Here is a 16,426-nt window from a genome sequence, read left to right as displayed (position 1 = left end):
GAAAACAGTTACATAGTCACAACGTCACATTACTGAAGGCTATGCCTACATCACCAAGACACTAAAGCGATGTAGACTAACATCTACCTACTACGAACATCTGCTTGTCGAGACGTTTTCGTTTGGTCTGGCTTATTTCTTATTCTATCAATACCTTCTCTCTATATATGCACTATAACATTATGCAAAGGGAATTGTGTTGCATTTTAATATACGAAATGCGTTATTTAAATAAAAGTGTGATTAATCTACTGGTCAGCTGACGTCATCTAGCTGGCATTAGCCATCTATGCGGCTAGCAAGCTCTAGTGCTAGCCAAAGATTACTGTGCTATTCCTTGAATCAAATTCTCCCTGGAATCATTTAAATCAAACAATGGAAACGACGCCTCAAGCTTAGCAAAGGTTGCAAAACGAGAAGGGAGAGCCAGGCTCATTGTCTAGCGTGGCTCCAGGTGTAACGCTATCCGTTTACTCCGGTTTTGCTAGCCGTCTAACGTTAGCCTAGTATCACCCACTCAATGACATTAAACGGCAACAAGGCTACAGTCTTTCCCACCCGACTAACCTATCCAGCGTTAACACTCACGGTTGGTTAAGGAGTGGCACAGTTGCTGTTCTGACACAATTTCCCCCAAAGATCATAAGAAAATCCCCCATCCCGACAGAGATGTAGCGGTAACATCCCTAACCTAACTACGGAAAAGCAACTAGGGGGCTGAGCGGACAAAACTCGCTTCCTGACGCCTTCCTTTCTTGCTTGCGCCCCCTAACGGCAGACAGGTCATTCAAGTTCTTCTTGGACGTTCTTTTTTCTGTCTTAACGGCAATTGACATCGTGCTTTGAAGGTGTATTACCGTCGTCTACTGCTCCGGAGTATGGCTCAAAGCACGGTACTGTGCGGAATTTAATTGTATAGACAACTGTGCTTTATTCTACTTTTTTCAGTTGTGTATTTGTATGTAATTTACCATTCTGCGCAGAGTTTCTTGGCCGTCAAAACTCATAGCGTTTCCACGCTTCCTTATCTCTCCTTTGTTTTGGTTTGGTTTATAGTCTCGCTTCTCTTCTCACTAATTCCTGAAAAAATTCAATTTTTTTTCAGTGATACACTATGAACTCAAGCGCCCAATGTCATCCCTATATCCTGAAAACACGTATTAGTTCCCCTAGGCTACTGGGCACTTTGATTTGTGAAATTTCTCTGAACCATGTTAGTAATCCAGTCATTTTATATGTTAACCGAGCTCATTTTAGTTTACAAATCTAAATCCTTAACACCATGTGAGTATTGTCGTTTTTGACGCTGTCAGTTTGCTCAGACGCACCTTGCTCCCTGATGCACCGCCTCTTCGCTTTCGCCCCCTGGTGGCAGACTTACAGACCTACAATTCATCGCACTGATGAACTGAAAACGTTAATTTCCTCACATCCACAATAACATGTGGCTTGCCTCTTTCCAGCACATAAGACGCGCACCAGAAGTAAATGCCGATTTGATATTAACTGGAATAACGTCAGAAATTCGGAGCGGCGCAATGAATCACCGCTGCCAGATATTACTAAACAAAATTCAGCTGCGTTAAACTGTCTTGAATACACCCCAATGAGTACCCCCCCCCCACACACACAAGTTATATAGTCCCCTTGTGCGGGGAAAAATGGCTGCACGGTGCACGGGAGCCATCTCCGCCTTTTCTTGTACACGAAGAGCAAAAGCTGATTCAATGAAATGAAATAATTCAAAAAACCGTAAAGTGATGAACTGTTACTGCCAAATATACAGCTGAACCAACTTAGCAGCGTTAAGCTGTCTTGAACATACCCCGCCGAGTACCCCGATATTCTCGTACACGGGGAATAATGGCTGCTCAGGAGCCATCTCCACCATCTTCACTGGAAGGCAATAAACCGGGTTTCCCTAAGAAAATCCTGGCCAATAACCTCGAAGACAAGCATCTGTGCAATTCTTGTCAGAAAATACTGAGAAGGCCTTTGCAAGCCCAATGCGGCCATCGCTTCTGTTCCTTCTGTTTCAACAAAATTGTAAGGTGAGTGCCATGGTAGCTGGCTGCAGAACAGAGATGCCCCCCCCCCCAGCTTTCCCTTTCATCCCCAGACAGATTGACTGCAGAAATTTATTATAAGTGTTCATCAATATTTCCTCCCTCATGGCTGTCAAGCCAAAATAGCGGCTTGTCGTTATCAACGTGTTGCAGGTTCAGGTTCATTCTCTTGACAGCTCTCCTTGCTTGCTATCATGACAGCTGTGATGTTTCATTGAGGCAGACATCACTACAATGACCTTGGTTCGATAGAAAAAATATATTGTTTTAGTCAATGTATCTCTGAATGTAAAACACCCAAACCAAGGTAATGCTGTCCTGCTCAGGTTTGGAAAGACTTGTACGTTTGTCTTCCTTCACTTCAACCCTCACACAAACTCATCAGGAATGGCAGCCACCAAATAATGGCTGGCTGACTTGGAAAAGTGACTAGTATGGTGTATAATAGTTTACACGCAAAAGAGAAATTCGGGCAGCGTTTGGATACTGACTACCGTTAATTACTAAATGCCAAGTCACTTATTATCTTATGGTCAAATCGCAGAATAAATTATGGGTGAATGAGTGAAACATATTTGTTCCTTTTAAAAAAAAATTTTTTTTTACTTATAAGTACTGGACCACAGAAATGCAGTGCTTGCATAAAAGAGGACTTGTTTGAGGAACCCACTTCCATTCTAAAGCAAGGCGGAGTAAGTATATTCTAAATGTTCATTACATTGCAGGCATTAGTTGTACTGTTGTCTAGCACGACTTACTTTTGAAAAGACTGCCAACACTCCTACATCACCAACATCGCAAACTACCAATAGTGGAAAGAGGTGTGAGGATCAGAGTCCCAGCGGCAAGACAATATACAAAACAAACAGACCTTTTTTCCAAGTACAGTAGAACTGTGTATGACAGAAGTGTTGGGTAAAGAAATAAAGCTGGGATAAAAACGTAGACATGTCCTAATCAACTATGCATCAGTGTAAGCTGATGCATAGTTTGAAGCCGTTGCTGCTTGTAACACTAGCTTTCTGAGTAACTGAAGACATGAACTAGACTCCCAATTGCTGTGTCTTTTTCACTTGAGGAATTCATGACCTCATATTTTTTTCCATCCAGGCTTTTCCAGACAATGCAGCCAGAAGAGAAGTCGAGGCCCTTGCAGCTGTGTGTCCCAATGAAGGCTGCATATGGACAGGCACTATCAAAGAATATGAGGTGTGCACAAACTACTTCATAGCAGGGTAGAAAATTATTACCAGCCTCTGGATGGTACACTTTACACATACTTTACTAAACAGCCTTCCAGAAGAAAGCCTTTATCCCCCATGATGTTGTGTGTGTGGGGAGACTATGGATCAGGGATGGGCAACATGATCAGGAAAGGGCCGGTGTGGGTGCAGGTCTTTGTTCCAACCAAGCAGTTATACACCTGAGTCTACAAATCAAGGTCCTTAGTAAAGACTATTGGTTGACTAATAGACTCAGGTGTGTAACTGCTTGGTTGGAACAAAGAGCTGCACCCACACCGGCCCTTTCTGGATCATGTTGCCCATCCCTGCTATGGATGATCGTGTCTCTTCAGTCGTCTGTTTGTCCATCCATCCATCTGTAACATGTGATATTAGAGGTACTTAAAGACCAATTGTGGTGGCACATGGGAAAATAATGCAGCCAGTGCACTGCTGCTTCTACAAAATCATCCATCCATCGATCCATTATCCAAGTCGCTTATCCTAATTGGGTCGCGGGACGCTGGAGCCCATCCCAGCAGTCATTGTGTGGCAGGCAGGGAGACACCCTGGACAGGCCACCAGTCCATCACAGGGCTGACACATTCACACCTAGGGACAGTTTAGTATGGCCGATTCACCTGACCTTACATGGTCTTTGGGAAGAAACTGGAGCACCCAGAGGAAACCCACGCAGACACGGGGAGAACATGCAAACTCCACACAGAGGACGACCTGGGATGACAACCCCGGGGTTCAAACCCAGGACCTTCTTGCTGTGAGGCGACCATGCTAACAACTGCGCCACCGTGCTGCCCCAAAATCATAGGAAACAAATAAAAAAGGTGCTACTGTTACAAGTCACAAAGAAAGATTCTCATAGCCATACAGTATTTCTCACACTAAGTTTGATTGACTTGAAATTTGGTGCAGATATCCATCCAGTGGTTATCACTCTAAAAGTGTAATTGTGTGTGTTTCATAATGGATTTCCCTGAAAGGTTTTCTATTGACGCTTTTTTAGATTGTGTGGATGAAAAAAAAACCCTCTAGATTGTCAAAAATTGGTTCTTTGAGAGTTGTGGCAATTGAAGAGCAGGCAAACAAAATATAAAGTTTAGTCAGTCTTTACTGAAAATATTCAATTACAAAGTTAGTTTCTCTGAATAATACAAAACCAAATTGTTAAAAAATCTGACAGTTTCTGGTGTGCACCAAGGAAGATCAGATGAACTTTAAAGAGCAGTTTCTGAGGCTAACCTTACATTTCCAACAATCCTCTTTCACATTCTTTCACATTTTTGGCCATTTGCCAGAGAGTATGTCTTGAAATCTATTGTGTAATGAATCTTGTACATGTGTGTGTAAGTGTGTACAGAACTTGTATCTATTAGTGTGTGTCTGTGAGAGAGCGACAGAGATGGAGAGAAAGATGTGTATCACAGTACATTCAACTAACTATAGTAACTAAATAATAGATTGATTATATATCTAATATGCATAAACCAGAAACTGATCTTCAATTGTTTTTACCAGCAACAACAACAAACAGCAACAAACTTACTTACAGCCTAAGAACACCTAGGTGTATCTTTACCTAGTGTGTATTATTTACACATATTTTTGCTGTCGAGGAGGTCTTTTTTACTGCCTAATGTTTATTCATATTGATTTGGGCCAACTGCATTATTCATGGGGTATAACATGCCCATGGACTCCCGGTTAGAATAGCTTGCATTTCTTTGGATAAAAGAGTGAAAGTAGATCCGGTGTGAAGTAGTGGATCAACTAGCTGCTGTGGTCAGCAGATGGAAAAGTTTCCTGTGTGAACAAGTTCATTAACAAGTGGCCTATTGCTCATTTAAAATAGGTGAAACAGTAGGTTTGGACAGTAGTAATTATTTGGCCATTGCATTATTTTATCAATTGGTGGACAATGTGTTTATTTTTCATATGGTATCATACACATGCTTGATATTCTTAGTTGTGAATCAGTTTTGTGTCATTTTCTGTCTCTTTGCACTCCATGTGTTTATGATGGCCATGATGGAAAGAAGACTTGTCATTTAACCGTCTCATTCTGGTAGTTAATACATATGCTTTCTGGTGCATTGTGTTTTTATTTATGAGTATATTAAACCAATCACTGATGTTGCATAGATTCAAGGACATACTAATACCTCTTGGCGACATGGATAATTGTTGTCAATTTGCCCACAGGCTGGCCATGAGGGCAACTGTGACTTCATGATCATTATCTGCCCATCCTGCAAAGAGCTCATGAGGGCCAATGAGCAAGAACGCCACAATGAACGAGAATGTCCAGAACGGACTCTCAACTGCAAATACTGCAAAGAACCCTTCCTTTTAAAAAATATCAAAGTGAGCAATCTTTTAATTTTCGCCATTTTTCGATTAGAATCAAAACATTTAATTCACCAAACAGTATAAAGGTAGAGAATTTTGTCTTGGTGACACTGACATGCTGCTAACTGAGTAGCCTAGACACTTGCAGACTCAGTGATAACCAGTCCACAAATACAGTTAGCTATACATTATAGTACACCTATGTACATTCAGCTCTGTCACTATGTGCTGATGGCTATTTTGTAATGAACTGCTATATTAATCTAATCTAATCTAACGTTTGTCTCTTTTTTAAAGGCTCATGATGAAATTTGTCCAAAGTACCCAATGATTTGTGAAGGTTGTGCAAAGAAGAAGATACCAAGAGAAAAGGTAAACTAGATAGAGAAATTTGGTGCTTAAGAGCAAAGCAATTGGTATACTTATCACAGATTTAGCTTTTTTTAGCTCTATGATTTTTCACATTATTTTAATATTATAGCTTTTTTGTTTTGTTTTTTTTTTTTAACCCTTTTCCAGTATGTGGACCATATTAAGTTCTGCAGTAAATTCAAAGCGCCGTGCAGATTTCATGTTGTCGGCTGCGATATGTCTGTAAGTAGACATTTTTGTCATTGGCTATTGCCTGTAAGTTAACACAGTGTAATTTTAAAACATGAGTAGGCATTTAGCATGTGTGTTTCTTTTTTTGAATGGGTTTTTTTTTCATTTTCCTCTAGGTGGAAAAGGAGAAGATCCATGATCACGAGCGCGCGTGTTCCTATGAGCACTTGAACCTGCTCCTACATTTCATTATGGGCATCAAGGTGAGCCTGGAGAGCCTGCAGCCCCAGAGCTTGGAGGTGGCCAGTCACAAGCTCCAAGAGTTACACCAGTCCCTTCGAGACCTTGAGCAAAAGCTGAGCCAGCTGGGCGTGGGAGCTTCCGTGCAGGGAGCTTGCGCCTCTGCTCTTGCTACCTCCTTCACACCCCTGCCCAGTGCCATTGGCGCTGCCCTGGAACTGCAGCTCCAGAGCGAGAAAGCCAAAGTGGCGGAGCTCAGCCGGCGGTGCCAGGAGCTGGAGCTGAAAGTGAGCACGTTTGAGAACATTGTGTGCGTTCTGAACCGGGAGATGGAGCGGTCCTGTACCACCATGGAGGCTTACAACCGCCAGCACCGTCTAGACCAAGACAAGATAGAGATTCTCAACAACAAGGTGAACACATTTCCAGGTGTTTCTTTGCATTTTGTCTGTCATTTTTCATGCTACGTGGATTGTTGTTGGTGTAACTTTGCCATAAAATCATCGATTCACTGAAAATCAGTTACACCTAATTCACCTATGGCCAGGGGGAATTTTAACCTTAATCTGTAAATCTCTGTCAGTGCTGCACTGTTGGATTATGGATCTGTGCATCATGAAAACTCCCCTTCTTATCTGAACAGTGGCTTATTGGGCAAGTTTGATTAAGAAAGCCACCATAAGAGACATTACATTATACTGTATATATCAGTCTTCAATTGTACCTTCTATCCTTGATGACTCTTAGGATTCCTGCAGAATAACAAAGTGTAGATACTGTATTGACACTGTAAATTGTCTCAGATATAAGATTTTATTTCTCAGATATGTAGACTTGTATTAGCCATTACATACATTTACTACATATATATATATATATATATATGTGTGTGTGTGTGTGTGTGTGTGTGTGTGTGTGTGTGTGTGTGTGTGTGTGTGTGTGTGTGTGTGTAAAATAGTAGGATATATACACTACCGTTCAAAAGTTTGGGATCACCCCAAACAATTTTGTGTTTTTCATGAAAAGTCACACTTATTCACCACCATATGTTGTGAAATGAATAGAAAATAGAGTCAAGACATTGACAAGGTTAGAAATAATGATTTGTATTTGAAATAAGATTTTTTTTACATCAAACTTTGCTTTCGTCAAAGAATCCTCCATTTGCAGCAATTACAGCATTGCAGACCTTTGGCATTCTAGCTGTTAATTTGTTGAGGTAATCTGGAGAAATTGCACCCCACGCTTCCAGAAGCAGCTCCCACAAGTTGGATTGGTTGGATGGGCACTTCTTGCGTACCATACGGTCAAGCTGCTCTCACAACAGCTCAATGGGGTTCAGATCTGGTGACTGCGCTGGCCACTCCATTACCGATAGAATACCAGCTGCCTGCTTCTGCTCTAAATAGTTCTTGCACAATTTGGAGGTGTGTTTAGGGTCATTGTCCTGTTGTAGGATGAAATTGGCTCCAATCAAGCGCTGTCCACTGGGTATGGCATGGCGTTGCAAAATGGAGTGATAGCCTTCCTTATTCAGAATCCCTTTTACCCTGTACAAATCTCCCACCTTACCAGCACCAAAGCAACCCCAGACCATCACATTACCTCCACCATGCTTAACAGATGGCGTCAGGCATTCTTCCAGCATCTTTTCATTTGTTCTGCGTCTCACAAACGTTCTTCTTTGTGATCCAAACACCTCAAACTTGGATTCATCCGTCCACACCACTTTTTTCCAGTCTTCCTCTGTCCAATGTCTGTGTTCTTTTGCCCATCTTAATCTTTTTCTTTTATTGGTCAGTCTCAGATATGGCTTTTTCTTTGCCACTCTGCCCTGAAGCCCAGAATCCCGCAGCCGCCTCTTCACTGTAGATGTTGACACTGGTGTTTTGCGGGTACTATTTAATGAAGATGCCAGTTGGGGACCTGTGAGGCGTCTGTTTCTCAAACTAGAGACTCTAATGTACTTATCTTCTTGCTCAGTTGTGCAACGCGGCCTCCCACTTCTTTTTCTACTCTGGTTAGAGCCTGTTTGTGCTGTCCTCTGAAGGGAGTAGTACACACCGGTGTAGGAAATCTTCAATTTCTTAGCAATTTCTCGCATGGAATAGCCTTCATTTCTAAGAACAAGAATAGACTGTCGAGTTTCAGATGAAAGTTCTCTTTTTCTGGCCATTTTGAGCATTTAATTGACCCCACAAATGTGATGCTCCAGAAACTCAATCTGCTCAAAGGAAGGTCAGTTTTGTAGCTTCTGTAACGAGCTAAACTGTTTTCAGATGTGTGAACATGATTGCACAAGGGTTTTGTAATCATCAATTAGCCTTCTGAGCCAATGAGCAAACACATTGTACCATTAGAACACTGGAGTGATAGTTGCTTGAAATGGGCCTCTATACACCTATGTAGATATTGCACCAAAAACCAGACATTTGCAGCTAGAATAGTCATTTACCACATTAGCAATGTATAGAGTGTATTTCTTTAAAGTTAAGACTAGTTTAAAGTTATCTTCATTGAAAAGTACAGTGCTTTTCCTTCAAAAATATGGACATTTCAATGTGATCCCAAACTTTTGAACGGTAGTGTATATATATATATATATATATTTCAAATCAAATTTTGTGATATCTAAGAGTCTCTGAATCACTCACCAAATCAGATTTTGTTTGTGTTAAAACTATGGTGGCTTGAGAAATAAAACATATTCTGATTTTATGTCCCAGGAGTGATAATGCTGTTAATTTCCAGTAAGATACTTGCTGACATTATCCTAGCTGTCTCATTGTATTTCTTTCCTATATGTGCAGAATACTGAATAATTTCTTCCGTGATTAAGAGAACCATAAACCCAAAAGTGGAAGTGCCGACACTGATCCACTTGTGTCCTCATTATTTAGTTATTCCAAGAAACTGAATTTGAGTTTTGTCAATAAACACAGCATTTGCACTATTCCGGCGGCACTGGTTGCATACATCAATACGTATCGCTGTGCATCCTTCAACTTTGGTCACTGTTCATATTTCAAAAGCCTCTGTGTTTTCTGTTTTATTTTTTCTCCCCATTTGTACTTGGCTAATTACCCTATTTTCCCAGCCATCCCAGTTACTGCTCCACCCCTTCTGCCGATCCGGGGAGGGCTGCAGACTACCACATGCCTCCTCCGATACATGTGGAGTCACCAGCTGCTTCTTTTCACCTGAAAGTGGGGAGTTTTGCCAGGGGGACGTAGTGCGTTGGAAGATCACGCTATTCCCCCCAGTTCCCCCTCGCCCCTGAACAGGCGCCCCGACTGACCAGAGGAGGCACTAGTGCAGCGACCATGACATATACCCACATCTGGCTCCCCACCCGCAGACACAGCCAATTGTGTCTGTAGGGACGCCTGACCAAGCTGGAAGTAACATGGGGATTCGAACCGGCGATCCCTGTGTTGGTAGGCAACGGAATAGACCGCTACACTACTCGGACGCGCCTCTGTGTTTTTTGTGTTGGCTTTAGTGTGTTTGGTGTTTTGCTGCAGGTGCGTCAGCTGGAGAGGACTGTGGGCTTGAGGGACCTGTCCATCGTGGAGATGGAGGGCAAGATGAGGGAGATGTCCGCAGCCACGTTTGATGGCATTTTTGTCTGGAAGATCTCTGACTTCACAAAGAAGAGGCAGGATGCTGTAGCTGGCAGGGCACCCGCTATGTTTTCGCCCGGTAGTGACCTCATGATTTCAAACACTTAATAGATGTTGAAAATAGTCATCAGAAGGCCATTGTCTGATAAATATATCCAGGCAGTCAATAGCATGCCATTGTAATGGGGTATCATGTCTTCCAGCCTTTTACACCAGTAAATACGGCTACAAGATGTGCTTGCGGATTTACCTGAATGGTGATGGCACAGGGCGTGGCACCCACCTGTCCCTGTTCTTCGTGGTGATGAGAGGGCACAGCGACGCACTCCTCAAGTGGCCGTTCAATCAAAAGGTAAAAGGGGTGCCCAATGCAGGGCCAAGCACCAGGCCATAAGCAGCTCTGCCGGTCATTGGTTATTACTTCGGAGATAACGAAGCATGATATTAACTTATTCTTTTCAAAATATTTTTATTGAATTTTTACCAAAAATGAACAGGGTTGGGCACATATATTCCACAATGCTACACATCAATGTACAGAACAAGCAAAAACAAACAACCCTGTGGCAGTGACAGTGGCAACGGTGATATAGTGAAACAGCCCTTCCCTCCCACCCCTGTCCCCCCACCCCTCTGATTATCTGGAATAATTCTAAGGCGCAATTTCTAGGAGAAAAGAAGCAAATAATATAGCTTATTTCCATTGTTTTTCATGTCAGGGGCTGAGTTAAAATGAATATCATGCTTATATTGTTAGAGTGTTATGAAAACATGTTAAAAAGGGTTCCCAGGTTTTATAAAATGTTTCCTCTGAGCCACTGACGGAAAATCGCAGCATCTCTAATTTGAGATAGGACATTATGTCTCGAAGCCACTAACTGAGCATGGGCGGGGCAGCATCCTTCCATTTGAGCAAAGTTGCACATCTGGCCAAGAGCAAAGCAAAGGCCATCATGCGGCACTCTGCAGATGTCAGATGAGAGTCCTCTCCATCAGTAATGCCAAACATAAGGGTCTGGGTCTAAGGTTTTTTTTTTTTTTTTTAGGTAGGGTGTGAAAGATACGTATCTTTGCAGAGTTTTTTTTAAGTGCGGGCACAGCCAGTACATATGGATCAAGGTAGCATTGCTGTTTTTGCATTTGTCACAAGTTGGGGATATATCAGGGTAGATGCTTAATAGTTAACCTTGGACATGTGGGCCCTATGAACCACCTTAAATTGCACTAGGCAGTGTCTTGCACAGAGTGAAGATTTGTGTATTGATGTGAGAATGGAATCCCACTGGTCATCAGATACATGTCCCACATCGTGTTCCCAAGCCGTTTTAATCCTGTCCAGAGGTGGACATGTCAGCATGGAGATGTTTCTATATAATGCTGACAATGCACCCCTAGATAGTGGGTTAGAGGAAAGAAATGTGTCAGCGGGGTTAGTGTCGGGTTCTGCAGGGAAGCAAGGTAAGATGGAGTGCACATAAAGTCTGACCTGTAAATATTGAAAGAAATGTGATTTGGGTAAGTTGTATTTCTAAGACAGTTGACTGAAAGAGATAAAACAGCTATCTTTGAACATGTCTTTAAACCATCTGATGCCTTTCCTGTGCCAATCCTGGAAAGTTGAGTCATGTCAAGATGGAATGAAAAGATGATTAGAAGCAATGGGGCTCATGAGAGAAAAAAAACTGTGTCACCAAAGGACTTCCTGAACTGGGCCCACACTTTAAGGGTATGACACAACCGGGTTGTCTATTGATGTTGTTAGGGAGTAGTTGAGCGGTGAGCCACGGAGTGCTGAAAGCGAAATATCCAGGCATAATCCCAACTCCAGAAATGTCCAATCTGGGCTGTTGGGCTGAAAATAAAAGTGGGCCCAGAAAGCAAGACAATGAATGTTAGCAGCCCAGTAATGGTGACAGAAATCAGGGAGCCCCATGCCCCCATCCCTTTTGAACATCTGCAGTAAGATCCTGCTTATCCGTGGCTTTTTATTTTGCCATATAGTATATGAAGAAATAACCGAATCTAGTGAAACAAAATGATTTGGGGATGAACACTGGTACACACTGAAATAAATATGTAAATTTTGGTAGTATATTCATTTTTATAGAGTTTATTTGCCCGGCAAGGGGCAATAAGAGAGAGAGAGAAGGTTGGATGATGTAGGGATAGTGAATCAGGAAGTTCAGTGGATTAGCAAGGAGGAAGTGAGGCAACCATGCAGAGGATGAAGAGTGGAAAGGCAGTTGGTCCTGATGACATACCTGTGGAGGCATGGAGATGTTTAGGAGAGATGGCAGTGGAGTTTTTAACTAGATTGTTTAACACAATCTTGGAAAGTGAGAGGATGCCTGAGGAGTGGAGAAGAAGCATACTGGTACCGATTTTCAACAACAAGGGCAATGTGCAGAACTGTAGCAACTACAGAGGTATAAAGTTAATCAGCCACAGCATGAACATTTGGGAAAGAGTAATAGAAGCTACATAGGTTAAGAGGAGAGGTGACGATTAGCAAGCAGCAGTATGGTTTCATGCCATGAAAGAGCACCACAGATACGATGTTTGCTTTGAGAATGTTGATTGAGAAGTATGGAGAAGGCCAGAAAGAGTTGCATTGTGTCTTTGTAGATTTAGAGAAAGCACACGACAGGGTGCCGAGAGAGGAGGTGTGGTATTGTATGAGGAAGTCGGGAGTTGCAGAGAAGTATGTAGGAGTGGTGCAGGATATGTATGAGGGAAGTGTGACAATGGTGAGGTGTGCGGTTGGAATGACAGATGGGTTCAAGGTGGAGGTGAGATTACATCAAGGATCGGCTCTGAGCCCTTTCTTGTTTGTAATGGTGATGGACAGGTTGACGGACAAGATCAGGCAGGAGTCTCCATGGATGATGATGTTCGAGGATGACATTGTGATCTGTAGTGAGAGTAGGGTGCAGGTTGAGGAGAGCCTGGAGAGGTGGAGGTATGCACTGGAGAGAAGAGGAATGAAAGTCAGTAGGAGCTAGATGGAATACCTATGCGTGAATGAGAGGGAGGACAGTGGAATGGTCAGGATGCAAGGAGTGGAGGTGACGAAGGCATATGAGTTTAAATACTTGGGGTCAACTGTCCAAAGTAACGGAGAGTGCAGTAGAGAGGTGAAGAAGAGAGTGCAGGCAGGGTGGAGTGGGTGGAGAAGAGTTTCATGAGTGATTTGTGACAGAAGGGTACCAGCAAGAGTTAAAGGGAAGGTTTACAAGATGGTTGTGAGACCAGCTATGTTATATGGTTTGGAGACAGTGGCACTGATGAAAAGACAGGAGGCGGAGCTGGAGGTGGCAGAGTTGAAGATGCTAAGCTTTTCACTGGGATTGATGATGAAAGACAGGATTAGGAATGATTATATTAGAGGGACCGCTCAAGTTGGACGGTTTGGAGACAAAGCAAGAGAGGCAAGATTGAGATGGCTTGAACATGTGTGGAGGAGAGATGCTGAGTATATTGGGAGAAGGATGCTTAATATGGAGCTGCCAGGAAAGAGGAAAAGAGGAAGGCCAAAGAGGAGGTTCATGGATGTGGTGAGGGAGGACATGCAGGTGGCTGGTGTGACAGAGGAATACGCAGAAGACAGGAAGAAATGGAAACGGATGATCCGCTGTGGCGGCCCCCAACGGGAGCAGCCGAAAGTAGTAGTAGTAGTGGTTTTTTATTACCAACATGTTCCTTTTCAGAAACAACCCACTCCATAGTCTGAACTACACTATATGCCCAAATGTTGCTATACAAGAGAGAAATTGCATTGTTTTCAATATGCAAATTTTTAAAAAGGTTGTTTTTTATTCCTTCTCTAAATTGGTCCCCATAACATACTCTTTGTGTTATATGTATTGTTCTGGGGTAAAAAATGTCCTGTGCCGCTGTATTTGTTTAACCAGCACATAATGCATTATTATATTCACAGAGATAAGATTTTTCGTGAATGCTATTATCAAACATCAGATAGTATCAGTTTGCAAATATACCCACTATCACACAAGGTAATTTCTAACTTTGTGGGTATGACAGATTTATAGCAGATTAGAATAGTGCTATTGGAAAAAGAATTCCAGTACAGGACTTAAACTGTTTTGAAAATGTACTGCCACTTTTTTTTTGTTATTGACCTTACCATGATTACATATACGTATTGTTTTTATTTTCATGTTGTTGTTCTTTTTCTTCTAAAATTGGCTTTCCTTATTGCTTCTTATTTTTGAGGTGAAATACAGTGCAAAATACTAAGTGTTATAAATCTTACTGTCTCTGCCTCTCTTCCTGATAGAGTTTCCTTGTAGAAAGCATGCTATATGTCGACATTACATTGACATTGCATTACTGGGTCAGACACGTCTTCTCCCATCAGAATGGTTGTAAGGCGACAGGTTTCTTTCCGTCTTTGCCCAGGTCACCCTAATGCTGCTGGACCAGAATAACCGGGAACACATTATCGATGCCTTCAGGCCCGACATCTCCTCCTCGTCCTTCCAGAGGCCTGTAAGTGACATGAACATCGCCAGTGGCTGCCCGCTCTTCTGCCCGCTCTCTAAACTCGACTCCAAAAACTCTTACATCCGAGATGACACCATCTTCATCAAGGCTATCGTAGACCTCACCGGGCTGTAGGCAGTACATTAAGGTCTATTCCAACCTCATCCTCTGTTGCTACTAGACCCGTTTTAAATTCAATGGGCCTCTGCCTCACCAGTAACTGGCATTTTTCTCCACTGGGTCGTTTTTTGTTTTGTTTTTTTTGCCCCCCCTTAATTTTTCTATTTTGATTTTTGGTACAGATTCTTGGTGGCCATGCATTGGACAAGGGAGAAAATGGTTTATTTTTTTGTCCCCTGGCCACTGTTTGATTCAAATGAAATTCACCAGGCACTTCCACTATTTTACTCATTACATGTATTCTTGCACTAGATGAAAACATGTGAATGATGGTTGTTTACCTGCCAAGGTTTGCTGATAGACACAAAGTTAACAATCATCACCAATATATACCAACATTGTTAAATGGTTGGTGTTTTTTACCCAACCTGCATTTGAGCAGATATCTGCACCTAGATATCAAAAGCCCTTTTAAATTGTAGTTTTTAAGTCATGTAGACAACTAAGATATGCCATGTCAAATCTCCAGTTATCACACTATGACTGCTTGTGCCATAGACCACTTAACACCGTAGCTATCTAGATTTGAACAGTCAGCTAGAGGAGCAATTGCTCAAAGCTGGTTAAGGCTTATGCTGTCTGTTAGTATGTAGTGCTGGATATGTGATCATCCGCCCTTGCTTTTTTCCATAGACGGATGTGAATTTTTAACAACCAAGTGATGCCCGTTTAGCCTTCAGACTATTGCTCAGCTTTGCACACAGGCAGCGTGCAGTGCTTTAGGAAAATCTTGAAATCACCTGTAACATCTGTGCCTCCGGTTCCAGGTCCCGTGTTAATCCTGTGCTCATCTTTTGTAGTGGTGGACATTGCTTGAAGTCCAAGTACAGTATTTGAGTTGGGTTTTTTTTCCCCCTGTCGTGCGTGTGCCATTTCATTTCTTTGCTGTTTGTTGCAGTGGTAGTTTGCATGTTGGATCTGTGGAAGATGCATCGTAGCTTGCAGCGGTCGTCCTGTAAACCAGAAAACTTAAAATGGCTGCAGCGTTAAGAACTGATGTACCCAAACAGAAATGTATTTAATTTGAAAAACACATATGTGTATATGTCTTAATATAACAAACAAACACACTTTTGTTGATAGATACTTGGCTACTTTACATGATTTTTCACATGTACATATGTAGGCGGCACGGTGGCGCAGTGGTTAGCACAGTCGCCTCACAGCCAGAAGGTCCTGGGTTCGAGCCCCAGGGTAGTCCAACCTTGGGGGTTGTCCTCTGTGTGGAGTTTGCATGTTCTCCCCGTGTCTGTGTGGGTTTCCTCTGGGTGCTCCGGTTTCCTCCCGCAGTCCAAAGACATGTAGGTCAGGTGAATCGGCCATACTAAATTGTCCCCAGGTGTGAATGTTTCAGCCCTGTGATAGTCTGGCGGCCTGTCCAGGGTGTCTCCCTGCCTGCTGCCCAAAGACTGCTGGGATAGGCTCCAGCGTCCTGCGACCCTAATTAGGATAAGCGGCTTGGATAATGGATGGATGGATGGATGTACCTACGTACATAACATTCATATAATTTCATTTTATAACATTCATTTTGGTGCCATAATATTAGAAATGGACAGAGTTAGATTTTTCAAAGGTATTTTACATACATGGGTTATACGAGGAAAGGTTTCCAGCTAAGTTTAGCCCCGGGTCCAGCTTTGGTACCCTGACATTGATCCAGGTGTTGGAGGCTGAGACT

At 42.5% G+C, this 16,426-nt stretch overlaps 1 protein-coding gene across 1 annotated transcript; it reads left to right on the top strand.

Annotated features, from left to right (window-relative positions):
- The first annotated feature begins 1,863 nt into the window (after nt 1-1,863).
- Nucleotides 1,864-14,700, top strand: LOC130118224 (TNF receptor-associated factor 2-like). The gene is made up of 10 exons (XM_056286626.1): nt 1,864-2,051; nt 2,680-2,758; nt 3,177-3,275; nt 5,510-5,671; nt 5,954-6,028; nt 6,176-6,250; nt 6,376-6,852; nt 9,964-10,141; nt 10,266-10,414; nt 14,482-14,700. Exons 1-10 carry the CDS (start codon nt 1,864-1,866, stop codon nt 14,698-14,700), a joined length of 1,701 nt encoding a protein of 566 aa, XP_056142601.1.
- Nucleotides 14,701-16,426: the final 1,726 nt, after the last annotated feature.

Source organism: Lampris incognitus, chromosome 1 (assembly GCF_029633865.1).
Source record: "Lampris incognitus isolate fLamInc1 chromosome 1, fLamInc1.hap2, whole genome shotgun sequence".
Taxonomy (NCBI): domain Eukaryota; kingdom Metazoa; phylum Chordata; class Actinopteri; order Lampriformes; family Lampridae; genus Lampris; species Lampris incognitus.
Note: the sequence above shows the minus strand (reverse complement) of the source record. Positions and strands in the feature narration are given on the sequence as shown.

Coding starts and splice junctions, on each gene's coding strand:
- LOC130118224 (XM_056286626.1), top strand. CDS start 1,864: ATGGCTGCTCAGGAGCCATCTCCACCATCTTCACTGGAAGGCAATAAA. Junction 6,853..9,963: donor TAGAGATTCTCAACAACAAG/GTGAACACATTT, acceptor GTTTTGCTGCAG/GTGCGTCAGCTGGAGAGGAC. Junction 10,415..14,481: donor AGTGGCCGTTCAATCAAAAG/GTAAAAGGGGTG, acceptor GTCTTTGCCCAG/GTCACCCTAATGCTGCTGGA.